Source organism: Thunnus thynnus, chromosome 20, assembly GCF_963924715.1.
Source record: "Thunnus thynnus chromosome 20, fThuThy2.1, whole genome shotgun sequence".
Lineage (NCBI taxonomy): Eukaryota > Metazoa > Chordata > Actinopteri > Scombriformes > Scombridae > Thunnus > Thunnus thynnus.
The window spans coordinates 9,869,874-9,897,374 of record NC_089536.1 but is presented as its reverse complement, the minus strand read 5'-3'; the positions used below and the strand labels follow the sequence as shown (position 1 = coordinate 9,897,374).

At 40.6% G+C, this 27,501-nt stretch overlaps 1 protein-coding gene and 1 long non-coding RNA gene across 4 annotated transcripts; one reads left to right on the top strand and one right to left on the bottom strand.

The window, feature by feature from the left end:
• Window positions 1-26,892, top strand: ppm1bb (protein phosphatase, Mg2+/Mn2+ dependent, 1Bb). Of its 3 annotated transcripts, none has more exons than XM_067575644.1 (6): window positions 1-401; window positions 13,201-14,043; window positions 17,367-17,484; window positions 17,995-18,106; window positions 19,318-19,375; window positions 21,691-22,251. In XM_067575644.1, exons 2-6 carry the CDS (start codon window positions 13,213-13,215, stop codon window positions 22,024-22,026), a joined length of 1,455 nt encoding a protein of 484 aa, XP_067431745.1. In that variant the 5' UTR covers window positions 1-401; window positions 13,201-13,212; the 3' UTR covers window positions 22,027-22,251. The 3 variants fall into 3 exon arrangements, with proteins under 3 accessions (XP_067431745.1, XP_067431747.1, XP_067431746.1); XM_067575646.1 differs by lacking the exon at window positions 21,691-22,251 and adding an exon at window positions 25,478-26,892 and having other exon boundaries at window positions 3-401; XM_067575645.1 differs by lacking the exon at window positions 1-401 and adding an exon at window positions 488-582.
• LOC137171922 (uncharacterized) lies at window positions 3,110-6,922 on the bottom strand. Its single transcript, XR_010924844.1, has 3 exons — window positions 5,913-6,922; window positions 3,394-3,539; window positions 3,110-3,147 (listed from the first exon to the last, which is right to left on the bottom strand). It is a non-coding gene; the product is annotated as an uncharacterized lncRNA (long non-coding RNA).
• Window positions 26,893-27,501: the final 609 nt, after the last annotated feature.

Here is a 27,501-nt window from a genome sequence, read left to right as displayed (position 1 = left end):
ATAACACCTCCTCTTGTTCAGCACCCAAAGTCGAAGGATAGCTCTGGCCTTTCAATGGAAGAAAGTGCTAGATTTGTCAGCGTTGTATAATATAACCGATTCTCAGTGTCCATATTTGTTTTGGAACGATCGGAATAGTCTGTATTTAATGTGAGAGACAGAACTGGCGTCAAACATGCGTAAAAATCAACGCTGTCCAAGCAGGGAACCACCGAGAAAGGAATTATCGCCGCTCATCTGAGGCCAATCTCCATTATTTTTTGTCAAATAAGGAAACATAACATAGCTAGCTAGCTCACGTTAGCTCCGTAGATAGCCAGGTTAACGACATATCTTCACACAAAAGCAGAATCCAGCAGATCATCAAGATTGGATCAACATTCGCATAACAGCAGGAAAACGTAAGTAGCATGCTAGTATGTGCGCTAACGTCATTAGCAGGGGAATTGCGTTGGCTTCAACGGCAGCTAACTGTTCAGTTAACATTAGCGAGCCAGCTAACGTTAGCTCACATCAACACACCAGCAAACTAGGCCTTTCCGCAGAGGGACCATTGTAAAGAGGAATGGAGTTCAGCATGTGGTCAGTGGATTGGTATTTAACACAGAAACGCATTTTCTAAATCAGCCAGTCGGCTTCATGTTTAACATAAACTGTGTTGTAATAACGTACGTTACGTTAGCGTGCAAACAGATCATAGTCAAAATAAAACCTGGTTCCTCACCTGAAGTTTCAAAGTAACTTGGCTAACGTTACCGCCATCATTTAGCGAGGCAATTCTGAATGAAGCAAATTTAAAGTAACACTGCTGTTATCAATCAAACGACACGTTGGCCTTCAGTGCTTAGTCTGGTCCCCAGCAAGCTAATCTAGCATGGTATAACTACACTAGCTTTAACCAGCTAATGACAGCTTAGCGGACTTTGTCATAGGGGTGTCAATGGTTAGCAGTCTAATGGTATTTCCAACGGTCTGATATTACATTTACACAAACACAACGCCACAGAATGAAGCGAGATAAGTGCAAGTCACATTCATTTCAATAAGTAGCTATGTGGCGATAAATGTCCAGAGCTAATTGTGTCAATGTGTCAAACATTAACTGCACGCAGTGCCAGTTGCATTGCTGCTATATGTTCTGTTGTGTGTGTGTTGCGACCTTAGAAGGTAATTATAACCTCAAGGCACGTCTAGTATCTATGTTGAAGCCCGTGAAGTCACTCAGTACACATGAAATGCAATCTAAGCAGATAACACTTAATGTAAGTCACAAACTGGTAAGGTGTTTATAACCAGTCATGTTTCACTGCGGCAGCAGCAATTAACCGGTGGTAACCAGCTCATTGTTTACCTTAAATATTGCATATTCAGTGATACACACAGCTGTATAACAATGTACAGCTTAACTAAAGTTTCTTGATCTAGCACAGTTGGTATTGTGCAGGTGAGATGCTATCAAAATAACTGTGAAATGAACTATGAATTAAGAAATACTGAAACTTTATCTTAACATACAAACAAATAATTTATTACAATTGATTTAGTTCAAACTTTACTCATTGTCTTGCTTGTTAACTGGTTAAGTACTGCGGCAAGTTACACTTTGTGCCTCATGTCTCAGTTGATTGATGGTACTGCAAAGTGAGCAGCTATGTATGTTAATGTCTTTCTCATATTTTATATATATTGTACAGTATATATTCTAGGCTGTATATGGGAGGGGCAGATCCATAGGCGCAGGACAGCTGTATAAATGTGGAGGGAATGTCTTGACCATAAACATGGGCTTGGTTGGTAACTCCTAACTTTGCTTCAGCTGTATAGAAATACAGGAATTTATGAGCACACATGTTCAACCATAACTCAGACTATTTTAAAAAAAGATTTTGGGTGCCCATTGAATTTGGGTTTGTATGAGCCATTGTTCTTGATTCACAGTATTTTCTTTCTCATTTTGAGAGCAACCAACAACTAGATGCTGACTGCAGCTACTAACATTTGAAACCTTGCTTACTGTTCTCTTTGTAGAGTATAGTTAGAGCTGCTGTGGTATTGTTTTTTTTCTTACTGTAAAAAATTAGCAAAGCCATTCAAACTGTCACAGTAACTGCCATGGAAAAAAAAATTAAACCTCAGATGTTATAAAATAATTGGCCCAAACATAAGATGATCCCATCGCCCCTTTTCCAACACCTGTTTTTGGAAAAATACTTTTTGAATATAACGTTCATCAGAGTATAGTTACATACTCACACACTCTCCTACCAGGCTATTGGAAGTGGTCAAAAATTATTTTCTCCCTCAGTTAGCATTTATAAGACTGCCTGTTTGTCATTTTGAGCTCCTTTTCATCTGTGACAGAAAGCTACAAACAACCCATAATGCAGCACTCCATGTAGGAGTTGGTTTTACACTGGAACTTTATCCAGCCAAAATAATATCTGCTGTTATGAACATGTTAATCATCTAGACCCTGAATGTAAGATGACCCCACTTTTTCAGTCGTATTCCCAGGAAAAAAAACTTAAATTTGGACCAATACAGTAAACTTTTTGAATGCATTTATTCCTGTAGCAGTCTATTCTTTATAGCGTCTATAGTGTAAATGTCTAACTTTATGCCAGTGTTGTCATAAATAAGCCGACTTTGCAGCAGGAATATTGGTCGGCATTCAGCAGGTACGTCATTCTTTATGTCCAGCCTGAGAGAATAACTAATGTCCCATCACTTGAACCGCTCACTCAGCGGTGAAGCGGTGATCAGTTTGACTCTGTGGTGGGCGTGATGTGATTGCGTTACCGCGGTAACTGCGGCAGCTCTAAGTATAGTAGAAGTATATTAAAACATTTCATAATGTGTCTGATATGATCAGAAATAAGTCACCCCCTCTAACAACTCAGATCAGTAATCAAACCCATCTCTATCATCTTTTCTTGTCATATCTTCCTCCCAGTATTGTGATAGGAATGTCTGAAAGTTTTCATGCAACCTGGCCTTATTCCCAGCTTGACACAGTCTAAACCCAAGTCTCATCTAGGCTTTCAAAATGACAATTTCTATCCTGACTTTCCATAATAATAAGCAGGCACCCCTACCAGCAATGTGAAGCGTATTCCTCCAACTTCTGATGTGTTGGCTTAGCACGTCCTGGTTCAAATGCAAAAAAAAATGTTTGCCAAGGGCCAAATCTCTGAGCAGACAAACCTGGGTGTTTCAGTTTAATCCACTTTGGGAATTTTATATGATCTTTAGAAAATCATTGTTGATTAAGCACTTGCCCTACTATAATTCAGACATGTGTTATCTAAGATAAGGATAATGGTAAGTTCACATTTCATCATCAATTTTGTATTACGCAGTGCTGAAATTTAGCTCAGTGGCCACTCTACTCACCTTCTCTAGTATATCAGATTGCGATAAGGTGCCCAGGTGAAGAGTACATGACATCACCTGGTGTTGGGCATGTGTCCTGCTAGCCAGATACGGGAGGAGTTCAATAGCTGATAATCTTATCTTAGTCAGCAGTCACTGTGTAAAGACTGAGGGGCAGATGAAACACAGTGTCAGTGAGAGCTTGAGACAGTCAACAAGCTTATTTTAGAGTTTGACAGATCTTTACAGCCTTGGCTGTGCGGTGATGGAACTGTAGGCGTCACAAGGTGCTTTCAAAAAATGTGAATCACTGTATGAACCCACATTGGTCTTCTGTCGTAGGGAAGAATTAGCACTGGTTTGAAAAAACAGTCCTCACTTTGACAAACCCGTTTGACAATTTTCAGCGGAGTAAATTAGTTCAACTGCAGCTTTCTCATTCATTCATAAAGCTTATTCTCTGAGGGCAACAAGTGCATACCAACATGAAGGCATCTGGATAACATTTACTGTTGAGCCTTTCAGATATGGTTTTTGTGCTGATTTCATTGATGAAATATCCTAGTATGAGCTATTGCATATGGATAAAAGGCTTATATTTGCCACTAACAATGGTGCACTGATATTAAGTGCTGTTGCTTTATGCTGGGGTCATGTTATTTATAGACATTTGAGAAAATGTCCATATGTGTTTATATAAGTACATCCGGAATAAAAATGCGATGAATGATATATAGTACAACTGCAATGATTGGTTTATTAATCGATGAGCTGTTAGAAAATTAACAACTTTGATAGTTTTATAAATTGTGAAAGTAGTTTTTTAAGGGGGAATTGCAAATATTCACAGGTTTCAACTACTCAAATGTCAATATTTTCTGGTTTACTTCCCCTTTTATGATAGTACACTGTTCAGACAAAACAAAATATTTTAAGACGTCACCATGGACTCTAGAAACTTGTGCCATGTTCACAATTTGATGATATTTTATGGATCAAATGAGTAATTGATAATGAAAATCACAACTACTTGCAGCTCTAATGTATAGTTTTCATTTTTAATCAACTAGATTGTTGATGTTTCCTCTCAGATCCATTGAGAAGAGTGATGCCAATGAGGAATCAAAATCTCAACCATCCCTCTTTGCCTCTGCTACACAGAATAGCTGTTAGTAACTCAATATGTATGGCAGCAGTCAATATGTATTTCCAAAATTTATATTATGTTTGTTACACTTTGGGAGGATTTAAAGGCTTGGCTAGGTTTCTTTAAATGTACCTAGATACTTTTAGTTTTATTTTGTAAGTCACTCGTGAAGGAAGGTGACCTTGGTATTAAAAAGGTTTTAGGAAACTGCTGCAGGATTGTTAGTTGTGCTGTGTTTGTTGTTGAATGGTGTAGGGCTGCAACTAATGATTATTTTCCAGTGTTTCCCCTATAATTGTACAGACCTGGCGGGACGCCAGGCCAACGAGAACCCCTGCCAGGCCAAAAAAATCTTTTTGTTAATGCCAAAAATAACGCCAAATATCCATTCATTCGGAAATCAATAGCTTTTGGGGGCCTCTCTGTGCAGCACTGTTCTGAAACATGAGTCAACCTCTGTGTTGTTGCCTGGGAAACTCTTGGTAGTGTAGCTCCTTTTAAGGAAATGGGCAGTGCGTAATGTGTGTGCATAGCGAGTGAGTGGTTGAGCAAGTGCGAGTGGCAGAAAAGTGACGGTGAATGTGAGCAAGCAGAGGAAAAGGTTAGCAGTAAGTTGTCTGGCAGTAAATGTACAGTACAGACTACAGTGTGTCAGTTAAAAAATGCTGCAGCTTCTCAAGACCAAGAACAGTCTTGTCTGTTGTTTCCCCAACTGCTTGAAATCAAAGGGGGTTAGCCCCAAAGTTAGCGACAATGGATTAGCCTAACCTGACAACACTCAACAGAGAACGGAGAAATGTGTGGCTGCTGAATCTCTCTCAAAATTTGCTTAGCAATCAAGTCAACCTAATCAACCCAGGAGAAACACTGTTTTCCTTATTGATTATGTTGACTATTTTCTCGATTAATCGATTAGTTGTTTGGTCCATAAAATGTCAGAAAATGGTGAAACACATTGATCACTGTTTCCCAGAGCTCAATGTGACGTCCTCAAACATCTCATTTTGTCCAAATCAACAGTCCACAACCCAAAGATATTCAGTCTACTGTCATAGAGGACTAAAGAAATCAGAAAATATTCACATTGGAGAAGCTGGAATCATGTTCATGTTCATGAATCATGTATTTTTCTTTAAAATATGACTCCAAATGATTAATTGATAATTGAAATAGTTGGCTATTAATTCTGTAGTTGGCAACTAATCGATTAATCGACTACTTGTTGCAGCTCTAAAATGGAGTATTCATGAAGCTTGAGCTTTGTCATGGTGTACAGAGTCAGACAACACCGTTGTCTGTTAACTGTGTAAAGGACCAGTGTGTCAGATTTAGGGGGCTCTATTGGCAGAAATATTGGTAGAAATGAAACTAAGAATTGTTGTGTTTTTGTTACCTTAGAATGAGCCCTTTATATCTACAGAGGGAGTGGGTCCTCTTCCAAGGAGTCCACCATGTTGCACTGCCGTGTTTCTGCAGTAGCCCAGAATAGACAAAATACACGCTGGCTCTAGAGAGGGCCTTGTGTTTTTTGCGAGTTTTGCAGCCCCCATCCTACACACTTTGAAGGGGATGGTGAGGGGAGGGGTTATCAGTTGGTTGCAATCTGCAACCTCACCGCTAGATGCCACTAAATCTTACACACTGGTCCTTTAATGGCCGCTCCCTCCATGAGGTACAACCACAGACTTTGAGAATCTCTCAGGTGTATAGTGTGGGTTGTTGATCTCCACACTCCTTTTGTCACTTAAGGATCGCAGGGATTCACCATGTCACATTTGGCCTTACTCTGAAAAACACCATTGAAAACATGTAGGGTAGCCTCCTTTTCACTCTCTTCACATCTTCTTTAACTCACTGCAGTCTCATTGAGCATTTCTATCACTAGTCTTTCTGAAAAAATCAAGCATGTTCCTGGGGTTTACTTCCAGATTCTAGGACAAATTTGCATCCACTGCAGCACTTACTATTAGAAGTTGAAACCTTCATGATTTTGACAAAGTTTAATGATTACTTTGAACATACAAAACTACAGCCCCCATGAAAATTTAGCAGTGTAGCAGTCGGTATCTGTTATATTCACCAATACTCTCCTTTCAAAGTAATTTTTCCAACTTTATAGCTGGAATCTCTGGTGTCTAAAAACGTCAACAACGCTGATCTTCTTTGTCCTGCCATATCTTAACTAACCTTGTATATGGACTCACCTCTACTGTTGGTTTGTAATGTTTAACTCGCAATGGTTAAAGGCTTATGGAAAATGCTGTCTGTTAAAGGACACTAAAATACTTAATAGACAACAACATGACATGTTTTTTTTAACATTACATCCCTATGTTGACATACTAAGTGAACCAATAAACTAAAACTATGTTCTAAGTTTGGATCTTCTGGAACAGAACCTGGAAGTTCACACTTTATGGCCGACTTTGAATGCGTTCTGTAGCAGATTAGTGCACTATGGGGAAATGAAGAAATGGTGGGTCAATAAAATGTCTTTAAGTGTTGTATGTTCTTCTATGTGTAATAAAATCAACTTAAAAAGAGAGAGCGGCAAGGTCAGAGTTTGATTATAGTAAAGGTCAGAAAGGGTTGTGGCGGGAGACTGTTAAGAGTGCTAGATAAGATAAAAAGGCATATTTAAATATGTAACATGAATTCATTTCATGCGTGTGAATAGATTTAATAGGGAAGGTGTGGCTTTAGAAGTTATAACTGTTACATGGGCACCAATTACACAACATGAGCTGTGTCCCAGTTCAGCGTTGGCTGCTTCAAAGTCCATATTTCAAGACTGAATACGTCATAACAGGTCGACACGGCTGCCCCATTCCAGAGGCTCCTCCAAATGCGGCTGTGAAATGTGACACGGTGTATCCTTTGCAGTCCTCACTCACTATCCCACAATCCATTCTCGGCTGGTTACCTTAATGGTGCATTCAGGTAGTTCTCTTCACCTCGTAAATAGAGTAAATACCACAGGACCATGTCATATTTACCAGGTCATTTCCTTCAAGTGGTCATCAGCCACTAAATAATGAAACAAAAACAAAAGGTTTTAGTATTTAAGATAGTTATAATCTCTGGTTATTTCTGGTAGCTGCCTGGATATGTCATACAGGGTCTTCAAGAAAAGATGTATGGACTAATTGACCTGGTACATTGTCAGCCAGTTCTTGAGGTAAAATTTTTCAACTTTGCAATGTGATTTCTGCTGATATTTACCACTTTGTTTGTCATTTGAGGGCAACATTGGGGGGGATAAATTTGGACAATTTTAACTTTACAAGTCACAGAGAATGCCTGAATGCTTCATTAAGGTATGTTTGGACAGAATGTGAGGTGAATTAAACAGCACAGCATTGTGTAATTATCAGACTCTATACTATCAAATTCTTTTGTGTCTTGAGAGGTCCTGGGTGCTCCTTTTGATTTAGAAATAATCCGTTCAAAAACTATTGTGCCAAGTCCATTACATTTTTGTTGGCCAGATATTCAGACTGAATGGTCATTTCATCGCCACTCCCTCATTCAGTCGGATGTTGTGTTCCTATTTTTCTGTGGGGGAAGGATTCCATTTTGGCCTAACCAATCACTAGTGAGTAACATATCCGGCCAAGAGGAGGTCAAGTGTTTAATTGACTCAAAGTAAATTATTGTGGCAGCCAAGAAGATTTATTGAAGACCTGACCTAGCTAGTGTGTTATCCATTTAGCAGTGTGTAACAGGCTGGCTTAGCTTGCTGGTTAGCTTTAACAAGCACGCTAGCAAACCTTGCCAAATTCTTACGTGCTGTCCTATTTTACCCTCTCTAATTGGGTTGGGTATTGGCCAAAATGTCTACATTGTCTAAATTGAGTTGTTATACACAAATAGCTTACCTCTAGATGTAAGAGTAACAGAGATGATAGTTGGTTAATGGCTTTGTTAAGTAGTACAGTCCCCCAAACTGTGATGTCATTAATTCGGCACAGTTTAAGGGACTGTCATGACTCCAACTGGCTCTAGATAGTGAATTTAATGGTCGCGCCTACAAGAGTTATGCACTAAAAAAAAGAAGGTTTGTGTTGTTTCTGTTTGTGTTTGCGATTAGAGATGACGCCACAGGGACTGATGTAAAAGTGTGTGGATTGCACCCTGTTCAGTCTGCTGCCAGCTGTCTCTAGGAACACAAAAAGCAGGAGGAGATGAGACTTTTCTGCTCTATCTGTGCTGAAACTGATAATTGAAGTGTATATCCGTGCTGTACCTATTTGAAACCTCTGGTATTATCAGCCCATCTTTATATGCACAGTGATGAAAGCCTTGTAAGTGGTGCAGTATTTCATAATTCTTGCTCAACTGCTTTGCACATGAACGCCTAAAAAATATGGTACGTATCAGTATTTCTGCATTTTACAAGAAAAGAAAGATTTTGTTTTTTGGCCATATCGCTCAACTCTTCTCTGAGCTATATGTTCACATTTCTAGTGTAATCTCTCAATGAACACTTAAGATTAAAGAATGAAAGAACTAGCAACTAAAGCTTTGTTGTGACAACAGCTTGAAAAATAGTTGTGTTGACTGTAATGCCAACATGTTAGCTAATGTTGCTAAATATCAATGTTAGCCAATTAGCATAGGCTGTTTTTTTTTTCCTTATATGGTATGATAAATTGTTGTAACTTTCAGATATCACTTTCATAATAGTGTTGTCTACTTAAGTGCCCCCTGTAAAGGCTCTGATTGGCTCTCTTTTTTTCTGTATTGTGGAAAACAGTCATTCAAAAAAGCATCACCAGACAAATTTGTATTGCTCGACAAAATTTGAGATGTGGTGAAGTGGGGACGGCACCTTGAGGGTCTGCACATTCCTGGAAAAAAACCTCATGAAATCTCTAAAATCACATTATCTAAATGTAAGGTTGTAAACAATCTTCAGTAATTTATTTATCTCAGATACTCAGAGCCTCAGACTATAATCAAAATCTCAAGACGCTGAGTTGTGGAAAATGTGACAACTCATGAACCTGCAGGGCAAGTGCAGGTGAATTTCAACATATTGATTTGTACACATGGATAGTGCTGGAAGCGGTGTGTTAACCTTGCTTCCAGGATAGCATTAACTGTTTTGTGCGAGTGTGCCTGCTCTCAGAGCAGCACTCGGGCTCTCTGCAGCATTATGTAATCCCCGACCTTCCACTTCCCTCTTCGTAGCCAGTAGTTTTTGGCAGACATGTGCGTCTTAGCATCAGGGGGTGTTGGTTTCGACCTGCGGTTACAGCACGGGTGAAAGCAGTTTTGAGGGGGTTAAGTGGTTGAGAGTTCCTGGTTTCAGTCTGATGTCTCAATTAAGATATTTTCTGGGGTTTTCTGCGTATGTGTGTGCGTGTGTGTGTGTGTTTTCCCAGCAGTTTCTTGCACCATTGACGGCCAGGGAGATCTCATAGTATCTGCATGTGCTCTTGCAGTCTGCATGTCTCCTTTCAGGGTCTGGTTGCTGCGACTGCTTTAATGGATGGATGATGCAACTCCCCTTTCCTCTCTCTACCAGGCGACTGAGTGTGTGTGTGTGTGTATGTGTGTGTGTGTCTCTTAGAGCGAGCGAGTGAGAGAGAGAGAGACATAGAGAGGGGGATGTCGCTGAATGAAGCTAAGCCTGGATGTTTGCACTGCAGGGTGGGTGGTTGCTAGGCAATGGCAGTGTGTTTGTTTTATTTTTAGAGAGAATCACTGCTGGTGAACATAACAGATTTCTCTTTCTCACACACACATGTGAACGCTCTTTCCTACCATACTTGAACATATAGACTACTTCTGAGTGTCAGTAGTGGTGGGAGCTTGATGGAGGGAAGTCTGTTGATACAATCACGGAGTCGAAAAGAAAATAGAAATGTGAATAACGTGGCCCACTGCCCCACCCTGGACATGAAATCTAAACCGGCCTGGCGTATTTATAGAGTGTCTTTTTCTCGCACATTGACTATGACACTGCACACATGCGCAGAACAGACACGCACGCACACACACACACACGTTCTTCTGAAACCAGCTGTAGTCGCTCCTCGCATGTACCAGCCTTTTTTGGGCACATGCCTGTCATGCCGTGTATGCGCTCATGTGGGAGGTAATGCAGAGGGAGAAATCAATATGTTGGAAAAAAAAAAAAGACGTGCCCAGGGCGCTTCTGATTTGTATCGCTTTTTATTGATTTCAAGATCTCATGAGTGCTACAACCCCAACCAAGCAATACTGTAAGCAGCTGCTGACATTAGGTCAGAATTGATTGATATGATGGAAAAAATAAAGTCCAGGTCAAAAATGCTAGAGATACATGTGGGGTAAGTAGACTGAGTATTGGAAGACTGTGGCCAGTTTAAGGACCAGGAGGTGCTGCTAGTGTCTTAAGGTACAGTTGCCAGTAAATTACAAACAGAAATTTCCAAAATAAAGACCAAAATAATAAACATCTTTTAAAATAAAAATGTAACGAGCATTTTTTTAATCTTTTTATTACCGTATTGGTCTGAATATAAGACCCCTTTCCCTTGAAATACATCTGAAAAAGTGGGGTTGTCTTATATTCGGGGTCTAGACAATTATGTGTTCACAACATCAGATATTAATTTTGAATGGATAAAGTAGTAGTGTAAAACTGACTCCTACACAGAGTGTTGCATTATGGGTTGTTCGTAACCTTAACGTTGCAAGGCTAGCGAACGTCTTAAAGTCTGTTTGTAGTGAGTGTGTTAGAGTCAGTCTGCCTTAAAAAGTGTTTCGTTAGTTCAGTTTAACCTGCAGGAGTTTCTGAAGGCTCGTGTAACATGTTTTTCTGCCACGGAGGAAATCAATTCATGGCGAGTGAAAATGAGTCCAAAGCGTCTTCCGACTTTTCTACTGCAGAAATGGAATATGTCAAGCTGCCAAATACCACGGTGACAGATAAGGAGCTCAAAAAGACAAACAGGCAGCCTTATAAATGCTAACAGCTGGAGAAAATAATTTTTGGCTGCTTCCAAGAGCCTGGTAGGAGAGTGCGTGATTATATAACTATACTATGAAGTAAGTTATAGCTTAAAAAAGTATTTTTCAAAAACAGGTGTTGGAAAAGGTAGGGTGTCGTCTTCATAAGGATTATGGTTGCCTTATATTCAGGTCAATATGGTACATTTAGTAGAACGGAGGGCACTGGCATAAAATGCATGGTCATCCGACAAAAAAAGTTATATCTCGCTCAACTTCTGCCCGAATCTACCAGCATACATCCCTGGGTAATGAAATTGTAAAGTGAACACTATTTTAGAGCTGTAATGATCAGTCAATTAATCAGTGAGTTGTTCAATAGAAAATCGTCAACAATTTTGATAATCAAATTATTGTTTCAGCAATTATTTGAGCATAAGTGGCAAAAATACACTGGTTCCAGCTTCCCAAATATTAATATTTTCTGGTTTTCATACTCCTCTATGATAATAAACCAATTATTTTTGGGTTTGGGACTGTTGGTTGGATGAAACAAGACATTATTAACTTGGTGATCGATATTTTTCACTATTTACTGACATCTTATGAACCACACAATCGATTAATTGAGAAAATAATTGGTAGATGAACCGATACTGAAAACAATCGTTAGCTGCAGCCTTACTGTATTTCTAGAGTGATCAAGGCAATGAAAGATAAAACGATTGCCGCTTTGATAACTTTCCAGAGCAGTAAAATCTTTCTACATATTATAAATCTCTGTGCAGTATTTTGGCATCTGATAACCCTTCAAACTCATGGATCTGTTACCCAAACTGGACTTCTAGTACCTCAACCAACACACCCCCCACCAATGCATCCCCTTGCATTTTAGTAGTGGCAAAGAGCAAAAACTAACTCCCAAAGATAGATTTCATCCCCATTCAGCACTTGGCAGGTGAGAGTTTCAGTCTCTTCTAATGCAGTACTGTCACACTCTATTTTCTGCCAACAAGTTAACTAATAGTATTAGTTACCTTGTGTTCAGATAAAAAAGAGGCTCTGTGTGCTCAAAGAAGCAGATGCAGTGTAATCCTCAGCTCTGTGGTTCCTTCTTTGCTATCTTTGTCTTGTCAGGATCTCATCGTCCATTGAGTAATTAAAAGCACTCTATAATCACAGTACAAAGCAGCCTACTGAACTACTGACACCAAAACATGGTGATTTACGGAGGGATTTATAGAACGGAGGATATTATTATAGACTTGGCTATATATAGAATATTATTTGATATAAAGAATTGATAAAAGGAGTTAGTAACTACGTATTGTATTTGTGATGTTTTAAACACTGAACATGCACTTGATCAAAAAATGCTTATAAGATTTATAAATCTAGCTGAAACGTAGTCAGTGAAATACATTTTTTGATTGTTTCTTGATTTTATATCATTTCAATTAATGTCAGATCATGAAAACATATGAAATCAACTAACTACAGCGGTATCATAACGCTACTTCTCAACTGAGTTCTCATTTCTGCTTTCACAACTCAAAACAATTCCAAACATGCAAATGAGAAGCCGTACACACCCATATTACCAATCTTCTAATTCTGTATATAATATTTTCATGATACTGTGGTGCATTACAGTGAAGGTGGCTGACTTAATAGCATATGGAGGATGTTGTAACATTTCATGTGTTTTCTTTCTCTCTTCTCTTTCCTTGATAAATCTCCAGCTATAGGCAGCAATGGGTGCATTCCTGGACAAGCCGAAGACGGAGAAGCATAGTGCCCACGGTGAGGGCAATGGGCTGCGCTATGGCCTGAGCTCCATGCAGGGCTGGCGGGTGGAGATGGAGGACGCCCACACAGCTGTGGTGGGCCTCCCCCACGGACTCACCGACTGGTCCTTCTTTGCTGTTTATGATGGCCACGCAGGCTCCCGGGTTGCCAACTACTGCTCCGGCCACCTGCTGGAACACATCTTGTCAGGAGGGGCTGACTTTAGTTCAGGATCCGGCTCCGTGGAGGGCGTGAAGGACGGCATCCGCTCGGGCTTCCTGAACATTGACGAGTACATGCGCAGCTTCTCTGACCTGCGGCAGGGCCTGGACCGCAGTGGATCCACAGCTGTGTGCGTGTTGCTCAGCCCGACCCACCTCTACTTCATTAACTGCGGCGACTCGCGGGCCGTGCTGAGTCGAGACAGCAAGGTGGGCTTCTCCACCCAGGACCACAAGCCCTGCAACCCCCGCGAAAAGGAGCGCATCCAGAACGCTGGCGGCTCAGTCATGATCCAGAGGGTAAACGGCTCCCTGGCTGTGTCCCGGGCCCTGGGGGACTACGACTACAAATGTGTGGATGGTAAGGGCCCCACGGAGCAGCTGGTGAGCCCTGAGCCTGAGGTGTGCGTGCTGGAACGGGCGGCCGAAGGAGACGAGTTTGTGGTGCTGGCATGTGACGGAATCTGGGACGTCATGTCCAACGAGGAGCTGTGCGAGTTTGTCCGCTCACGACTCCTGGTGTGTGATGACCTGGAGAAGGTCTGTAACTCAGTGGTGGACACCTGCCTGCATAAGGTAAGCTATTGTTTTTACTCATGATGTAAACAAAAAAATCATGCAGTGGAGGTGAAAGAATATATGACCCCCTTTACACCTTGCATTAAAATTTGTTTTGGGTGATCAGATTGCAATCGGATAGTGCTGGACCACATGAAAGTTCAGGTGTAAAGGCACCCAAGACGCATTGAGGACGGATTATGATCTGATTGGCCAAACCACCTCTGGAGGTGGACAAGGACACATTGTGACCACATTGAACACAAGTGTAAATGCAACGATGTTGGCGGAAATACATTATCGCGCGCAACTGTTCCAAACCAGCAAGGTAGCAGCCATTAGCCAGTTAGCGAGCTAAGCTAGTGGCAAGAAAGCTATGGATATACAAGACACTCATGGATGAGATCAACTGTCAGCTTCTTCCCCCTCTTTGAAAAGCAAGTAAAGGTCCATACAGTAGCGCAGCTTCATGGATGGCTACCATCTTTTTTTGTTGTTGTTGTTGTTGTTTTTTTTGGACCTGTGCAAAGAGAGGAGGATGTGATGTTCAGTTGTTTGAGCTGGACAGAACGATCGGATCTCAATGTTGACTCTGGAGACACATATTAAAACCAGGTGTAAATGTAATCAGGTTAAATGATATCTAGATACAATCTGGATATGAGACGCATTTTAATGCAAGGTGTAAAGGGGGCCTATGTTGTTAAATGTGAACAAATTTTTTTTTTTAAATGCACAAAATTCATGTTTTTCATCAAAATTAAACTTTTGTTGTCTCCCAGTGTGGTTTATAGGACAGACATATGTTTCAGGATTAGAAAGTTACAGATAATGTGAGAAAGATCATACAATATTCTGGTGACAATGGTTTGAATGTTGAAAATGAAATCTGAATATGTTGAGGAATTTGAAATAGTCATGTGTTGAGTACTAATTAAAATACTTCTTTAAACTTTTTATTGTTAATCTTATATTGTGATGGTTGCCCTGATAGTGTTGATGAGGGAATAGTTGAAGCTGTCTAGTGTTCGCTTTGACTAATATCTTGACAGAGTGGGTGATGATGAGGGTTTAAACCGTCATCAGATCTCTGCTCTCGTTCTTAGCATTGGGGAAAATGTGACTTGTTCGAGAACAAAAGCTTCAGGTATTCATATTTGGAATGATAACCAAATTTGAACCAAATATGTAAATAATGGATCAGTATCACAACGTAACAGAATGATCTTGCGCATAAAGAATGTAACATCTCAGTCTGAGATCAGATCATCCAGATAAATGATTTATTCATTCATCAGTTACTATTGGCTGTTCTGCTTCACTTGGCAGCCTAGTTAAATGGTGCATTATTGCTTTCAAATCTGTCCCTGCCCATTGGCCCTTTCAGCTATTGATAAATCACTCTTTGCCTCAGCTGAACTTGTCCATAAGTACACATCTTGAACTTTTGCCTTCCATGGATCATTTATTTTGCGTCTAGAGTAGTCCAATAACCAGCAAGTACACAGCAGTCTAGTTATTTTTACCGTGCTGGACGGGTTATCTCAAGTAACAGCCACACGCTGTCATAAATCTTCTGCGCTGCCAGCGCCTTTTGTGATGCATGTAACAGAGTGTACATTAAGCGCGGGACGATATGAAATTTCATGTCGTGATAAATCCTGACTGACATAACCGCGATTCACGATATTATCCCGATAATCATCAACATATGCCTAAAACTCTTAAAATGCCACTAAAACATACTAGAATCTCTTTACCTTACATTTTGTGAAGAAATAAATATTTTTATTGCATCACAGATAGGACACACTTTTTTTTTTTTTTTTTTAGTGAAAAACATTCAAGCAGTGACGGGAACAGACTCCCCCTTGTGGCAATTCAAAATAAATCAGGAAATCAAAGTAGGACTGTACGTTAGCGAGCGAGACAGCTTATCAAGTCACTCGTGAGGATATTCACGATTATCCCGATAATGGAAATTCACCACGATCAACTCGTAGTGTTTTTTTATCGTGATCCACGATAAAATCTTTCATTGTCCCATCCCTAGTGTACACTTACAGAAAGATACTCTGACCACATTGACTTTTACAAGGTAATGACAAGGTTTAAAGCCAAGACTCTGTTTTGTCCGCGTGAAGCCATTTAATATACTGTCCAGACGTTGTGTAATAATACACATATTACAGGTGAATAAAAGCCAAGTGTTAGAAGTTTCTAATTAAAGAATTAAAAAGACGACAGTGAATTATCAGTTTGAATTATCTCTCAGTAACTTGCTGTATAAAATATAAATGTCAGTTTGTGTTGTGTTTGATGAAGAGGTACTAAACCTACCTGCTTCTGTGGTATTGTATTACATCCATGATATATCACAAACAGTTTATTACAGTCGGATTGTTGATGATGCATCTTTAATTTATAATCCTAGCAACAGCAGGAGAAAAAGTTCTGACATGTTTACTGTGTAAAAAAAAAATTCAGAAAATGTAAAAAATGTCCAAAAATGACCTCAGTTAAAATATAAATGATTTTTATTATTGCCAGATTGACACCACTTCACAACAAAAGCTGTACATAATGTTCACTAGAAAGCTTTGATGGTGAAAAGCAGCTACAGAAATTGTTGAATTTATCTTTTTACAGTAGGACTCATACACTGCAATGCTTGTCCTAGGTGTTGTTTTGTTTTCCTTAAAGATTCCCCCCCAAGACACATTTACGATGTAGGCTATATAAAATACTCTACTTTAAAATGATCTATCCTTCTCCCTCATTAAAAAAAATCCAGAAGTTTTCCTTCAAAATACAAGATGTGTCCTGCTTCACTGTAAAGTCCATTCTCAGTGTTTGTGTGCTGGAGGCTTGAAGTTTCCACATCATCACACTTGTGTAAGATGAATACTGAACCAGGATTGGCTTCCAAACTAGTTGTGATGTCGCAAATCACGCTCATAGGTCCGCCCCTTAAAATTAGATTGTCAGTTCAGAGAAACTTTCCACTTTCAACAGATGAAAGTGAAAACAGCCTTGTAGTGTCAAACTCTGCACGTACATCATCCTGCACAGTGAAGCTCAAACATTCAATCGTAGGAACAAGAGAAAACACGTTTGAGTGGAGGGGGACTTTTTGGTGAGCATTTTCCACATCACTTGACAATCTATAGTGAAGAGTGGAAAAATTCCTATATTTTAAATAAGAACAACAACTCTGTGACTGTTGCCAGTGTCATGTTGATTTTAGAAATTGTTTTTGCGTCACATGTTTGTATAGTTGCCCCTCTACTTTGTGTTTGTTTTAAACTTTTATTTGTTCTGTCCCTGTCCTTGTCCTGCAGGGGAGCAGAGACAATATGAGCGTGGTGTTGGTGTGTTTACCCGGAGCCCCCAAGATCTCAGAGGAGGCTGTGAAGAAAGAAGAGGAATTGGATAAATACCTGGAGACCCGTGTTGAGGGTCAGCATACATGACACCCACAACTACACACAATACATATAGGCTAATAGACTGACAGTATGCACGATGTTCAGTAGAGACCTTTTACATTGATCTAAAATTAGAGTCACAAATTTACAAATCAATATTAGTTTCAGTGTTGCTACCACACCAAGCACTTAAACTATCACAGGCTGATATGCTGTAATGGTTTGTAATAAACATATAACTGCTCAGTAGTAGTTAAAAGCCTACACTGCATGTTTTCAATGCCTATTTGAAAAAATGTTTTTCTTAAAAGGTTAAGTGAAACAAGTGACCACGCACTATGCTCAGTTACTGTGTACACAACCGGGACAAAATAAACATTCTTTAGGTAGTACACATATTTGAAATCAGTCTGCTACACTGTGCTGCTTCCCCCCGCCCTACTTTGGACAATTTCTCAGCCCAGAACTTGCTATAACTTTGCCTTGGTATACAACATAACCTCTCACAAACCCCCTTGCCACCTTTTGTGTTTGCGTGCAGAGCTTCTGGGGAACTGTGGGGAGGCGGGAGTCCCTGACCTGGTGTCTGTCCTGAGGAGCATTGCCACAGAGAACATCCCCAACCTTCCACCCGGCGGAGGCCTGGCCAGCAAGTAAATACACAGCTCGGGACAACATTGAACTACATGTTTTACATTTCAACCACACTGTTAAATAATATAGGACTCGACTATCCATACACATTATGTTGTTACTGCTAACAAACTTCTAAAACTCATAATTTACCACCAGAATGCATCTTAATGAACACACAAGTCATAATTTAATGTATTTGCTCTCTAACCTCACAGGCTGCCAATAATTATAATAACTTTATTTATTTTTTACAGCACTTTTAAAAACGTAATAAGGTTATACAGTAAAAAGTAAAACCAGATAATTAATAAATAAGAGAGTCAGTTAAAAGCCAGTTATAAAAGGTGTGTTTTAACTGACATTTAAAAGAAATTGCATAACTAGCATTGAGGATTTTACTGGCAATAGATTCCAATGGTTCACGACCTTTTAGCCTGTTTATTTTGCAAAGATATGAATATTTATCCATGCATATTTCTCATGAAATTGCATGCACTTGAACATTTTCATGATTTCATTGGTCTTGAATTTTCCAACTTGCAGAAGCAACCCAACATGCATTACTTCATTTATTAAGTGCTGATTACTTGACTGTTTTTGATAAATACCTAAATACACAATGTCAGAGTTGAAAGAATTAGTTGAATAATTGATTATTCAATCAACAAAAAAATTAATTGTCGACTATTTGAAAAGCAAAAATCCCAAACTTCTCTGGTTCCTGCCTTTAAAATCTTAAAATCTTTTATTTACTTTACATCTTGGTTAAATTAATATCTTTGGATTTTAGTCTGTCGTCAGACTAAAAAGAGAATTTGACCTGGGCTCCGGGAAATTGTTTGCAGTTTTAATTAGTTTGTGATGTTTTATAGATGTTTAATCGAGAAAATAATCATCAGGTTAATTGTTAATAGAAAATAATGAGGACATGCAGCTGTTTCATGTATTCCAACAAACACACACAGGCTTTTCAAAACTTCCAAACATGCAGACAACACTGATCGAAACACTTAAATGTATATATGCAGAAAGAGAGTCTTTGAAAGTGTCTTTGTGCACATACTAGCAGATACTCAAATATCGACTCAGATGCTTGCTTAGTTCCATTTCAACGTTAATCAATACACATTTGCAAAGAATGAACAGGGATTGTTTGTATTATGTCAGGAGTCGTTCTCTCCTCTAAGCAGCGAGCTTGTGTGCTTTGTGTGTGTGTGTGTGTTTGCAGACGGAGCGTGATCGAGGCGGTGTACAACAAGCTGAACCCTCACAGAGAAGAGGAAGGGGTAAGTTCATGTCTCCCTCTCTCTCTTTCTCTCTCTCTCTAAACCCCTCACCTCTTCAACCTTTCACTCCCCCCCACCCCCTCCCAAAATGACCTCATAAACGAGAGTAGCACACACACCAGCCCAGACAAGGACACCCTTTTGTGTGTGTGTGTGTGTACGTATGTGTGAGAAAGAGAAGAATGAATGTGGTTAAAGTGTGAAAGAGGGTAGAGGATAGACTCAATAGAATAACCTTGGCAAGTTTGGTGAAACTTTATCGACTGCATTCCACGTTGAAAAGCATTGAAGCACCGCGCGTTCAATTTCGATTTTGTATTTATCATTGAAATAGGATATACAATAAAACGTAGATAAACCTCTTGAACTCCTCAACACTGAATGCACATCCTTTAAACCAGCATAACCTGCAGATGACTTAAATATGACTAAATGAAATGGTTTGATATTACTAAATGCTTCATGACCCTGAATAAAAAATGATCTGCATTTGACCTTTTTATAAGCATTTTCAACTGTAACTGTGATAGTAGACTGAACAAATAATATCCTCAAGAAGCAATTTACTCTATTTTGTATTCTTCTGCCTTATATTTCTTAGTTAAATAAATAGCATGACATAATTCTTCTTCAGTCTGGTTTTCAGGATTGTTTTTTTTTCCCTGAAAACAAGTCCTGCAAACTGAGCAGAAGAAAGAGAATGTCATGATGATTCAAGGACACTTAATAAATACAATATGAGAAATAGAATAAGAAAGTTCTCTAAACCAATAGCTACCCTGGATGCAGCATCTAAACATGATACATCCATACATTTAAAAACAACAAAAATGTCAATAGATAATACTCTTCTGGCACAGCTATTCAGTTTTGAATAAACTTGCTCAGAGATATTGCCTAGCGCTTTCAGAAACCCATAAATCATAGTTATAACACACCGAATTTATATCATAAACACTGTATTGGCCTGACTAAAAGATGACCCTGACTATAAGGTGACCCCCTCGTTACAACAGCTGTTTTTGAACGAAGACTTTTTGAAGATACGACACACTGTCACACTCATTCTGTTGGGCAAAGTTTCCCCAAGATGATATTAATCCAAGAAGAAGAGAGTCTCAAATCCTTGAAGCCATTTCTCTCATAAAAGTGAAATACTTCCGTCCGCAGAACATAAATCTCACATTTTGAGCATCTTTCGGTTCCATACTCACACTCTCTCTCTCCTGTCAGGCTCTTGGAGACAATCGTAGTTATTTTTTTAGCATTTTTCAGATTTTTTCAGTGTTTTTATTCAGTCTGTTCGAGCTCCTCATCATCTGTGACAACAGTAATTCTTGGCTGCTCGACAGGCGATTTGGACCCCATCCCGTTTCTGTAGTGAAGACATCAGAAGACACTTTTCACTTGTTTTCACTCGTCTAGAAGACTCACAAGTCTGTTTGTTTATAGTGAGTCTTTTAGAGTCTGTGATGAGTGAAAACAAGTGCAAAGTGTCTGCCGATTTGGTCAATCACTCGCTAGCTTAGCAACATTAAGGCTACAAACAACCTATAATGCAACTCTCTGTTGGTGTTGTATATTCGGGCCAAACAGTGCTAGAAACAGGATCAAATTAAAATGTTATTTCAAATGTTAAACATTGTAAAAAAAGATGGATGTTAAGAAATACACTTGAAAATGGAGTTTCCCATCCACTCCAGTCCACTTGAAAAATTTCAGCTATGCAACCGCAAATCTAATGCCAGCTCGAGAATCAGAGCTCAAAAATTCAGTTTATATTAAATTCACATGTAGTGTAGCGTAGGAGGACATCTCACATCCAGTATCTTGCAGCAGACACTTTTACAAATATCATTCTTATTCTAAAGAAGAAATTAGCATCAGCTGTTCAGTAGTCTGGAAGGGTGGATGTGATGATGTGTGTGTGTGTGTGTGTGTGTGTTTGTCAATATGTACGAGGGCACATGATTGTATTTGTCATATTAATGGCAATGAGGTCTTGACTTGCAGGGCTCTTTTCTCAGAGCTGTGTGGGTACTGACCAACCCCCTTCTCTCTGTTATACCATACAGCAAATATCACAAAGGGTTGTTGGTCACAGGGTCAGAGGTAGCGTTTGCATGGGCCTGTCCGACTGGTGCAAGAATGTCTCTGACATCGTCACGCTAGTGTGTGGTAGATATTTGTGTGACAATGATGTGAGTACTGTGCCACTGCTTGTTAGATGTGTGTATGTGTGTGTGTGTGTGTGTTGGTGTGTGTTTGACCGTGGAGCGTGCCTGCAGAGTCTGACCCCTGGCGTGTCACCTCAGGCCTGTGCGGGGGGAGAGGAGGAGAGTGAGGAGGGAGGTGGCAGCACGGCGGCTCACCTTCTGGAGGCTCTGCGGCAGTTCCGCCTGCACCACCGGGGGCAGTACCGCACGGTGCTGGAGGAGTCCCTGGCTGCCTATCACCTGCGGGGGGACAACACTGCCGAGGGAGCAGGGGAGAGCAGGAGGATCTCCGACAACGACGACGACAGCAGCGAAGGCCGGGAGCAGCCCGCCTCCCCTCCCTCTCCCCCCTCGCCCCCGCCCTCACCCGCCACCGCTGAGCCGGAGACCTGCCAAGACGCGCCCACTCCTGAGTCCGATCCCTCCTCTGACTGAGCAACCCGCCTGCATACCCAACCACCCACCCACCCATCCGATCCTGGTCCCAGAGCTCTAGTCAGATGCGCTATGACCTCTCCTCCTCTTTCCTTCATCACAGAACTTGAATGGACACTCTGGCCACTTCCGGCTTTATCACAGTCTGCAACTACAGCCACTGTTGCCATTCATGATTATTTTAGTAATGCAATGGAAATAAAAACGGCCCTTCTGTCTATTCAAGTTCTGTCTCCCGGAGCTACATTTATACCTTCCACCTAATGAGGACCCCCCCCCTTCCCCTCCCTTTCCACTGACCACCTTGGCTTGGATTCCTAAACTTGTCAGCTACCTTTACGACTTGGCCACACTGATGTGACTGATGTTTACAATAGAAAATAACCCATAACAATCATTGGCAAAAGTGGCTGGTTAAGCACTCCCCCATAGCCTACATTAACCAGTGTTGGCTTCTGGCTGATATCCTTCCTTAACCCTTCCCCTCTCCCCCCCCCCTACAAAACCTCAACCCCACACCTGCTTACAGCAGACGAACTGAAACAGAAAGAAGGAGAGGAGACCCTAGGAACTGCAGCTGTCTCAAACACACTGCTCTGTCTCCAGGCCTACTTCATCTACAGACTCAGAACACACTCTTTTGTGTATATGTATGTATGTGTGTCTGCATGAGTTTGCGTGACCGAGCAAGAGACCAGTCATCACTACTGAAATGTGTGTTTTTGATAGTGGGGAAGGGGGATACTTGAGTGTTAGCCCGTTTATCCACATTTTCAGCAATCTTGGGTCGTTCAAACCAGTCTGGGTACTGAAAAACCAGGCAGTCTGACCACACAGGGATGCTTGTGTGGATGGGTGGGTGGGTCGGTGGGTGTATACTTGAGGTTTGATTTAAATCATTCTCCCACCACATCACCGCATGTTAGTATGCTGCTTCACAGTCACCACAAAGGAGCTGAAATGTGTTCCTGGTTGGTGTTCAGGTGGATGTAAATTTGAGTAACTCTCAAGAAGGCAAAACATGTTAGGTTTCCAGGCAACCAAAGGAGACATAAAATTTAAATGAAAACCAGACTGAAACTCTAGAGCCACACCAGCGAGGCTGTAATGCTCATCACACACTTGCAAAGAAAAAACAGAAAGTTTCACCAGGAGGACAAAAATGTAAAGTGTGGCCTGAAGGTGGCACGATAGGAAGTATTAGTGAAATCAAAAAGTGTTATCCTTTCTACAGTGGGTATGTCTTTGTGCTAAGCAGCACTGCATTGTGTGACTTGGCTCAGCTTTCGTCAGTCTCGTGTCTGCTTCGACCCAGCAACACAAAGCTTTGTCAGTTTTAGTTTTAAGCTGTCGTTAGCAGCTCAAATCACAGCTAATGTTGTGTGAAGGTTTTCATGTTAACGTGCCTACAGTTAGCATGTAAACATACGTGTTTACGTGATGCTGTCGGTTGTTAAATGCTAACATTAAGATGTTTGCATGACGTTAGCTATTTTGAGCTGAATGCTAACATTACAATGGTGACCATGCTACTTAAGCTTTCATCTCAAAGCGCAGCTGAGGCTGATAAAGTGCAGCTTAGTCTAATAAAAGTTGAGCTAAGTCAAACTGTGTAGAGCTGGAAAAACAGTCTGGCCAACATCTTTTTTTTTTTGCCAAACATGCCAACAGTTAGCATGTAAGCACACATGTTAACGACTAGAATATTAGCGTTTTAATATGTAATGTTTATCATGTTAGCTTGATGATATGCTAAAATTTACTGTGTTAACGTGCTACATGCTAGCATGCTATGCTATCATTCATTCATTAGGTTGAGAGGTATTCTGACCGGGAAAAATAGACCTGATTACTGCGCTTGATGATATATTGAGATCACAGTGTTTTCTCCAAATATTGATCCATCAATCTTTTTTTCCCAAATATTTTAATTTTGACCAACAGACCAAGTTACCAACATTTAATCCATAGAGTCACAACACAAGCGTGGCTGTAAATGTCATTCCATTGAATTCCATTATAGGCATTCAAGCCATGATGTCCAGTCAGGGACTTTAAAACCTGGTTTAGCACCTGTACGATCGATGACACCTGGACAACAATGAATGTGTTACATGTGAGATGGTTGTGTGTCTGTAAATTCCTAGTATGGCTGAAGTATTAATAAACCAGGTTTTAATTAGTCACCCTCTGCTCATGCTGACTGGTATTAACTGTGGCAGATTAAAGCCCCACATACAGTATATATTCCTTTACTTACAGGTTAACAAAACAAAATGCAATCTCAAACTCTTACTTCATTGTGAAAGTTTGATTCAAACAAACAGCTGAAACCTACAGTGTTTATTTCTCTTCTCTGTGAAAGCAGGTAGAAAGAGGTTATTGTGAGCCTGTATAATGCCCTGTACACAATGACTCTGGTAATGCATGCACTGCACTTATCTTTTCAATATCTAAAGGCACTTAACTATATGAGGGGAGGTTATGCTTAACACTGTGTGTATGTATGTATGTGCGTTTGTGTATGTATGAGTTGTATTTGTATGCGGTTACGTGGGCCAAATCAGTCCCGCACAGTTAAATGACAAATTAACAAATAAAAATGATTTGAGGTATAATGCCATGATTTGTGTCAAGTGTATGAGCATCTCTTAAGTGTAACTTTTGTCACTCGGTCCTGTACCAAATCAGTCACCATGCAAACGTGTACATCAGGGTTGTGATTAGGGATACAAAAAGCAGGAAAAAAGTCATATTTTTCCATTTAAAATGAGTTTTATGTCCCAAAAAGATGTTTAAAATCCCTAATATAGAGATAACAATATGGTGGCATTTGATACAGGGCCATTCCCCGAAACTTCTAGAGGACTCAGTCAGTGTTTTTATATTTAATGTGTTCTATATGTTTCTGTGTAGGTTGTGAAGTTTTTGGTAACAGCTCGAGTAGAAAGTAAACCCTCACCTTCCTCCTCGCCCTCCTCTGTCAGCTTTTAGCTCCAGCCTAGACTCGAAATTTCATGTCAGCTGCTTGAAGACGTGTTAATCTGTCATCTGCTTTTGGGCTTGTCTTAAAACAATAGAGGCTCTTGAGGGGGGGGGTTTGAAACCTCCAAAATAAAAGCCCGCCGCTGTGCTTGAGCTGGCGGCGACAACTGTAGGGACTCCTCGGTTCTCTTAATTTCTCCCCTGTTTTTCAGTCTTGACAGTTGGCCTTGTGATTCTCCGCAAGGTGAGTCATCAGAGGTCTGGGTTCTGGTTGTGTTAAAGGCTGGGCAGGGGAGTCTCATTGTCTTTCACCATTATCCATTCATTTTGAATAGATGAAAGGGCAGCGAGGTTAAAAATGTACCATCTTCCAGTTTAAATACACTTAAATCATCAGGAGCATCTTAACAACAACTCTTAACGCATCTCTCTCTCTCTCCATCTTCTTTCCTCTTTACTCACCCAGAATGCCGGTGAGCTGGAAGACCCCTGGTAGCCGTGGCAACGACCCCGTGTCTCCTCCCCCGGTGATCGGTGCGTCCGCCCAGAGGAGGAGTGTCTCTCCATTGCGCCATGTCTTTCTCCACTAAAAAGAGGACATGTGGTGTGTGTTGGAGTGCGTGAGTGTGCGTATGTTGGTTGTGCATGTGTGTGTGTGTGTGTGTGTTTGCAGCAGTGGGACAAAAGACGACAACAACAACAACTACACACACACGCAGACCGCTTTAAACCTGGAGGGAAAAAAATCACTTTTCAGAAATGTCAAGATTTTATGAACTGAAGCATTGTGATGGTAGAGATGATTTTTACCATTGAGGTGTTTTTTTTTTTTTTTTTTTTTTTTTTTTTCTTTTTCTTTTCTTGAATGTTGACGTTGAACACCTGACTTCACAATGACATGAGGACCTTGTGTGAGTGTGTTTGTGTGTGCAAGAGAGAGCTGGTGTGTGAGAGTGTTTTTTTGAGGAGGGCCAAGAGAAGACAGATGGTGGATAAAGACTTTGTATGTAATTCTTCTTCTCCTGGACTTTTTTTTTTTTTTTTTTTTTTTTTTGTGCTCCTGGGTCTGATAATTGCCTAACACCCTTGCTTCTCCCCTCTTAAAAGACACACACACTCTCTTTAACACACACAGGCACACCAAAAACCCATAAACACCCCCTCTCCCCCCCCTCCCCTCCCCTCCCCCCCACCTACCCCCACCTCCACCTGTGCACGTATGTGATGTGCCACCTTAGCAGGGCACTGCATGAGGACTGTGGTTCCACATGTACAGCTACGTGGTTTTCTAGTCGACCGGGATGGACGGCCATTGGTTGAAACAGACTGAACCCGAAGGACCTCTGGATTCTGATTGGCTCCTGCCGTGTGAGAAGTGGAAATGATTTTTGGATTTTTTTTTTTTTTTTTTTTTTTTCTCTGATGATACTATTAGGATGATGATGATAATCATGATGGGGGGAAATGGGAGGTTATCTAGTTCACTGAAAAGCCGAGTGCACGTTGGACTCATGGAGGTGGGGGTGGGTGTGGGGGGGGGGGAGGGGGCGCTGTTGTATCACTGGTTGGACTTCCTGTAAAGAGGTGGGTGGGAGAGTAAACTGGCTTCCCACCTCCCTCCCCACCATCGCGGTTGGAAGTGCACATGACGGCGGACTGTCCTGACAGAGGAAAGTTTTTATTATTTTTTTTTTTTTTTGTTATTTTTATGTTGTTCATGAGGTTACTAGCTGCTCGCTGTGTAGAGTGAGTGAAATCCCTGTTTTAACCCTGTTCCTGGTTCTCAGACTGCATTGGTAATGTTTGTATTGCTGTTGTTTGATTGCACTCACATTTGATTACAGAAAGCGTCTATATATGAAATAAAATACCTGCCAAGGACCAGTGGTGGCTGTGCATTTTATATAGAAGTCATTTCTGGTTCTGTATGATCGTGTACGTCTGTAGGTTCTCGACATCTGTGTGTTATTTAAAACTGTAGTTTCCACTTCCAGGACAGATTTTAAAACAAACATGAGCTGGTTAGCGGTCATTCAGAAAGCTACATCCTGCATAATTTCAGTTTTCAACTGTCTTTGCTTGTTTTGTCTCATGGTTGTTGCTCCTTGACAGTTTAATTTCTTTATAGGATGAATTGTTTCACGGTGCAACCTGCTGGAGTGCAGCTCCAGGGATCCTGTTATGTAGCCTAATATTTTTTTTCCCCACCAGGATTCTGCAAAGACCTACTCTGCCTCTGATTGGCTGGTACTCGTTGCCTTCGTTTGTTAGGTTGGTTAGGTTTAGGCATGAGGAGTGAGATGGTTGGGTTAGGGTAAGAGTATCAGTCAGAGCCAATCAGAGACAGAGTAGGGGCGGGTCTTTGCAGAATGTGGATGTGGAAAAAAAATAACACTGTTATATAGTCGATCTTGACCTTTGACCTCTATGAAATAATGAATGTGCAGAGACTTTCCCACAATCTTCCAAATCTAAAGAGAAAAACTGGAT

Bases quoted from the DNA above. Each gene is read 5' to 3' on its own strand.
- ppm1bb (XM_067575644.1), top strand. From the start codon at position 13,213: ATGGGTGCATTCCTGGACAAGCCGAAGACGGAGAAGCATAGTGCCCAC. The intron at 17,485-17,994 runs GTCAGCATACAT...GTTTGCGTGCAG, and splicing joins CCTGGAGACCCGTGTTGAGG to AGCTTCTGGGGAACTGTGGG. The intron at 19,376-21,690 runs GTAAGTTCATGT...GTGTCACCTCAG, and splicing joins CTCACAGAGAAGAGGAAGGG to GCCTGTGCGGGGGGAGAGGA.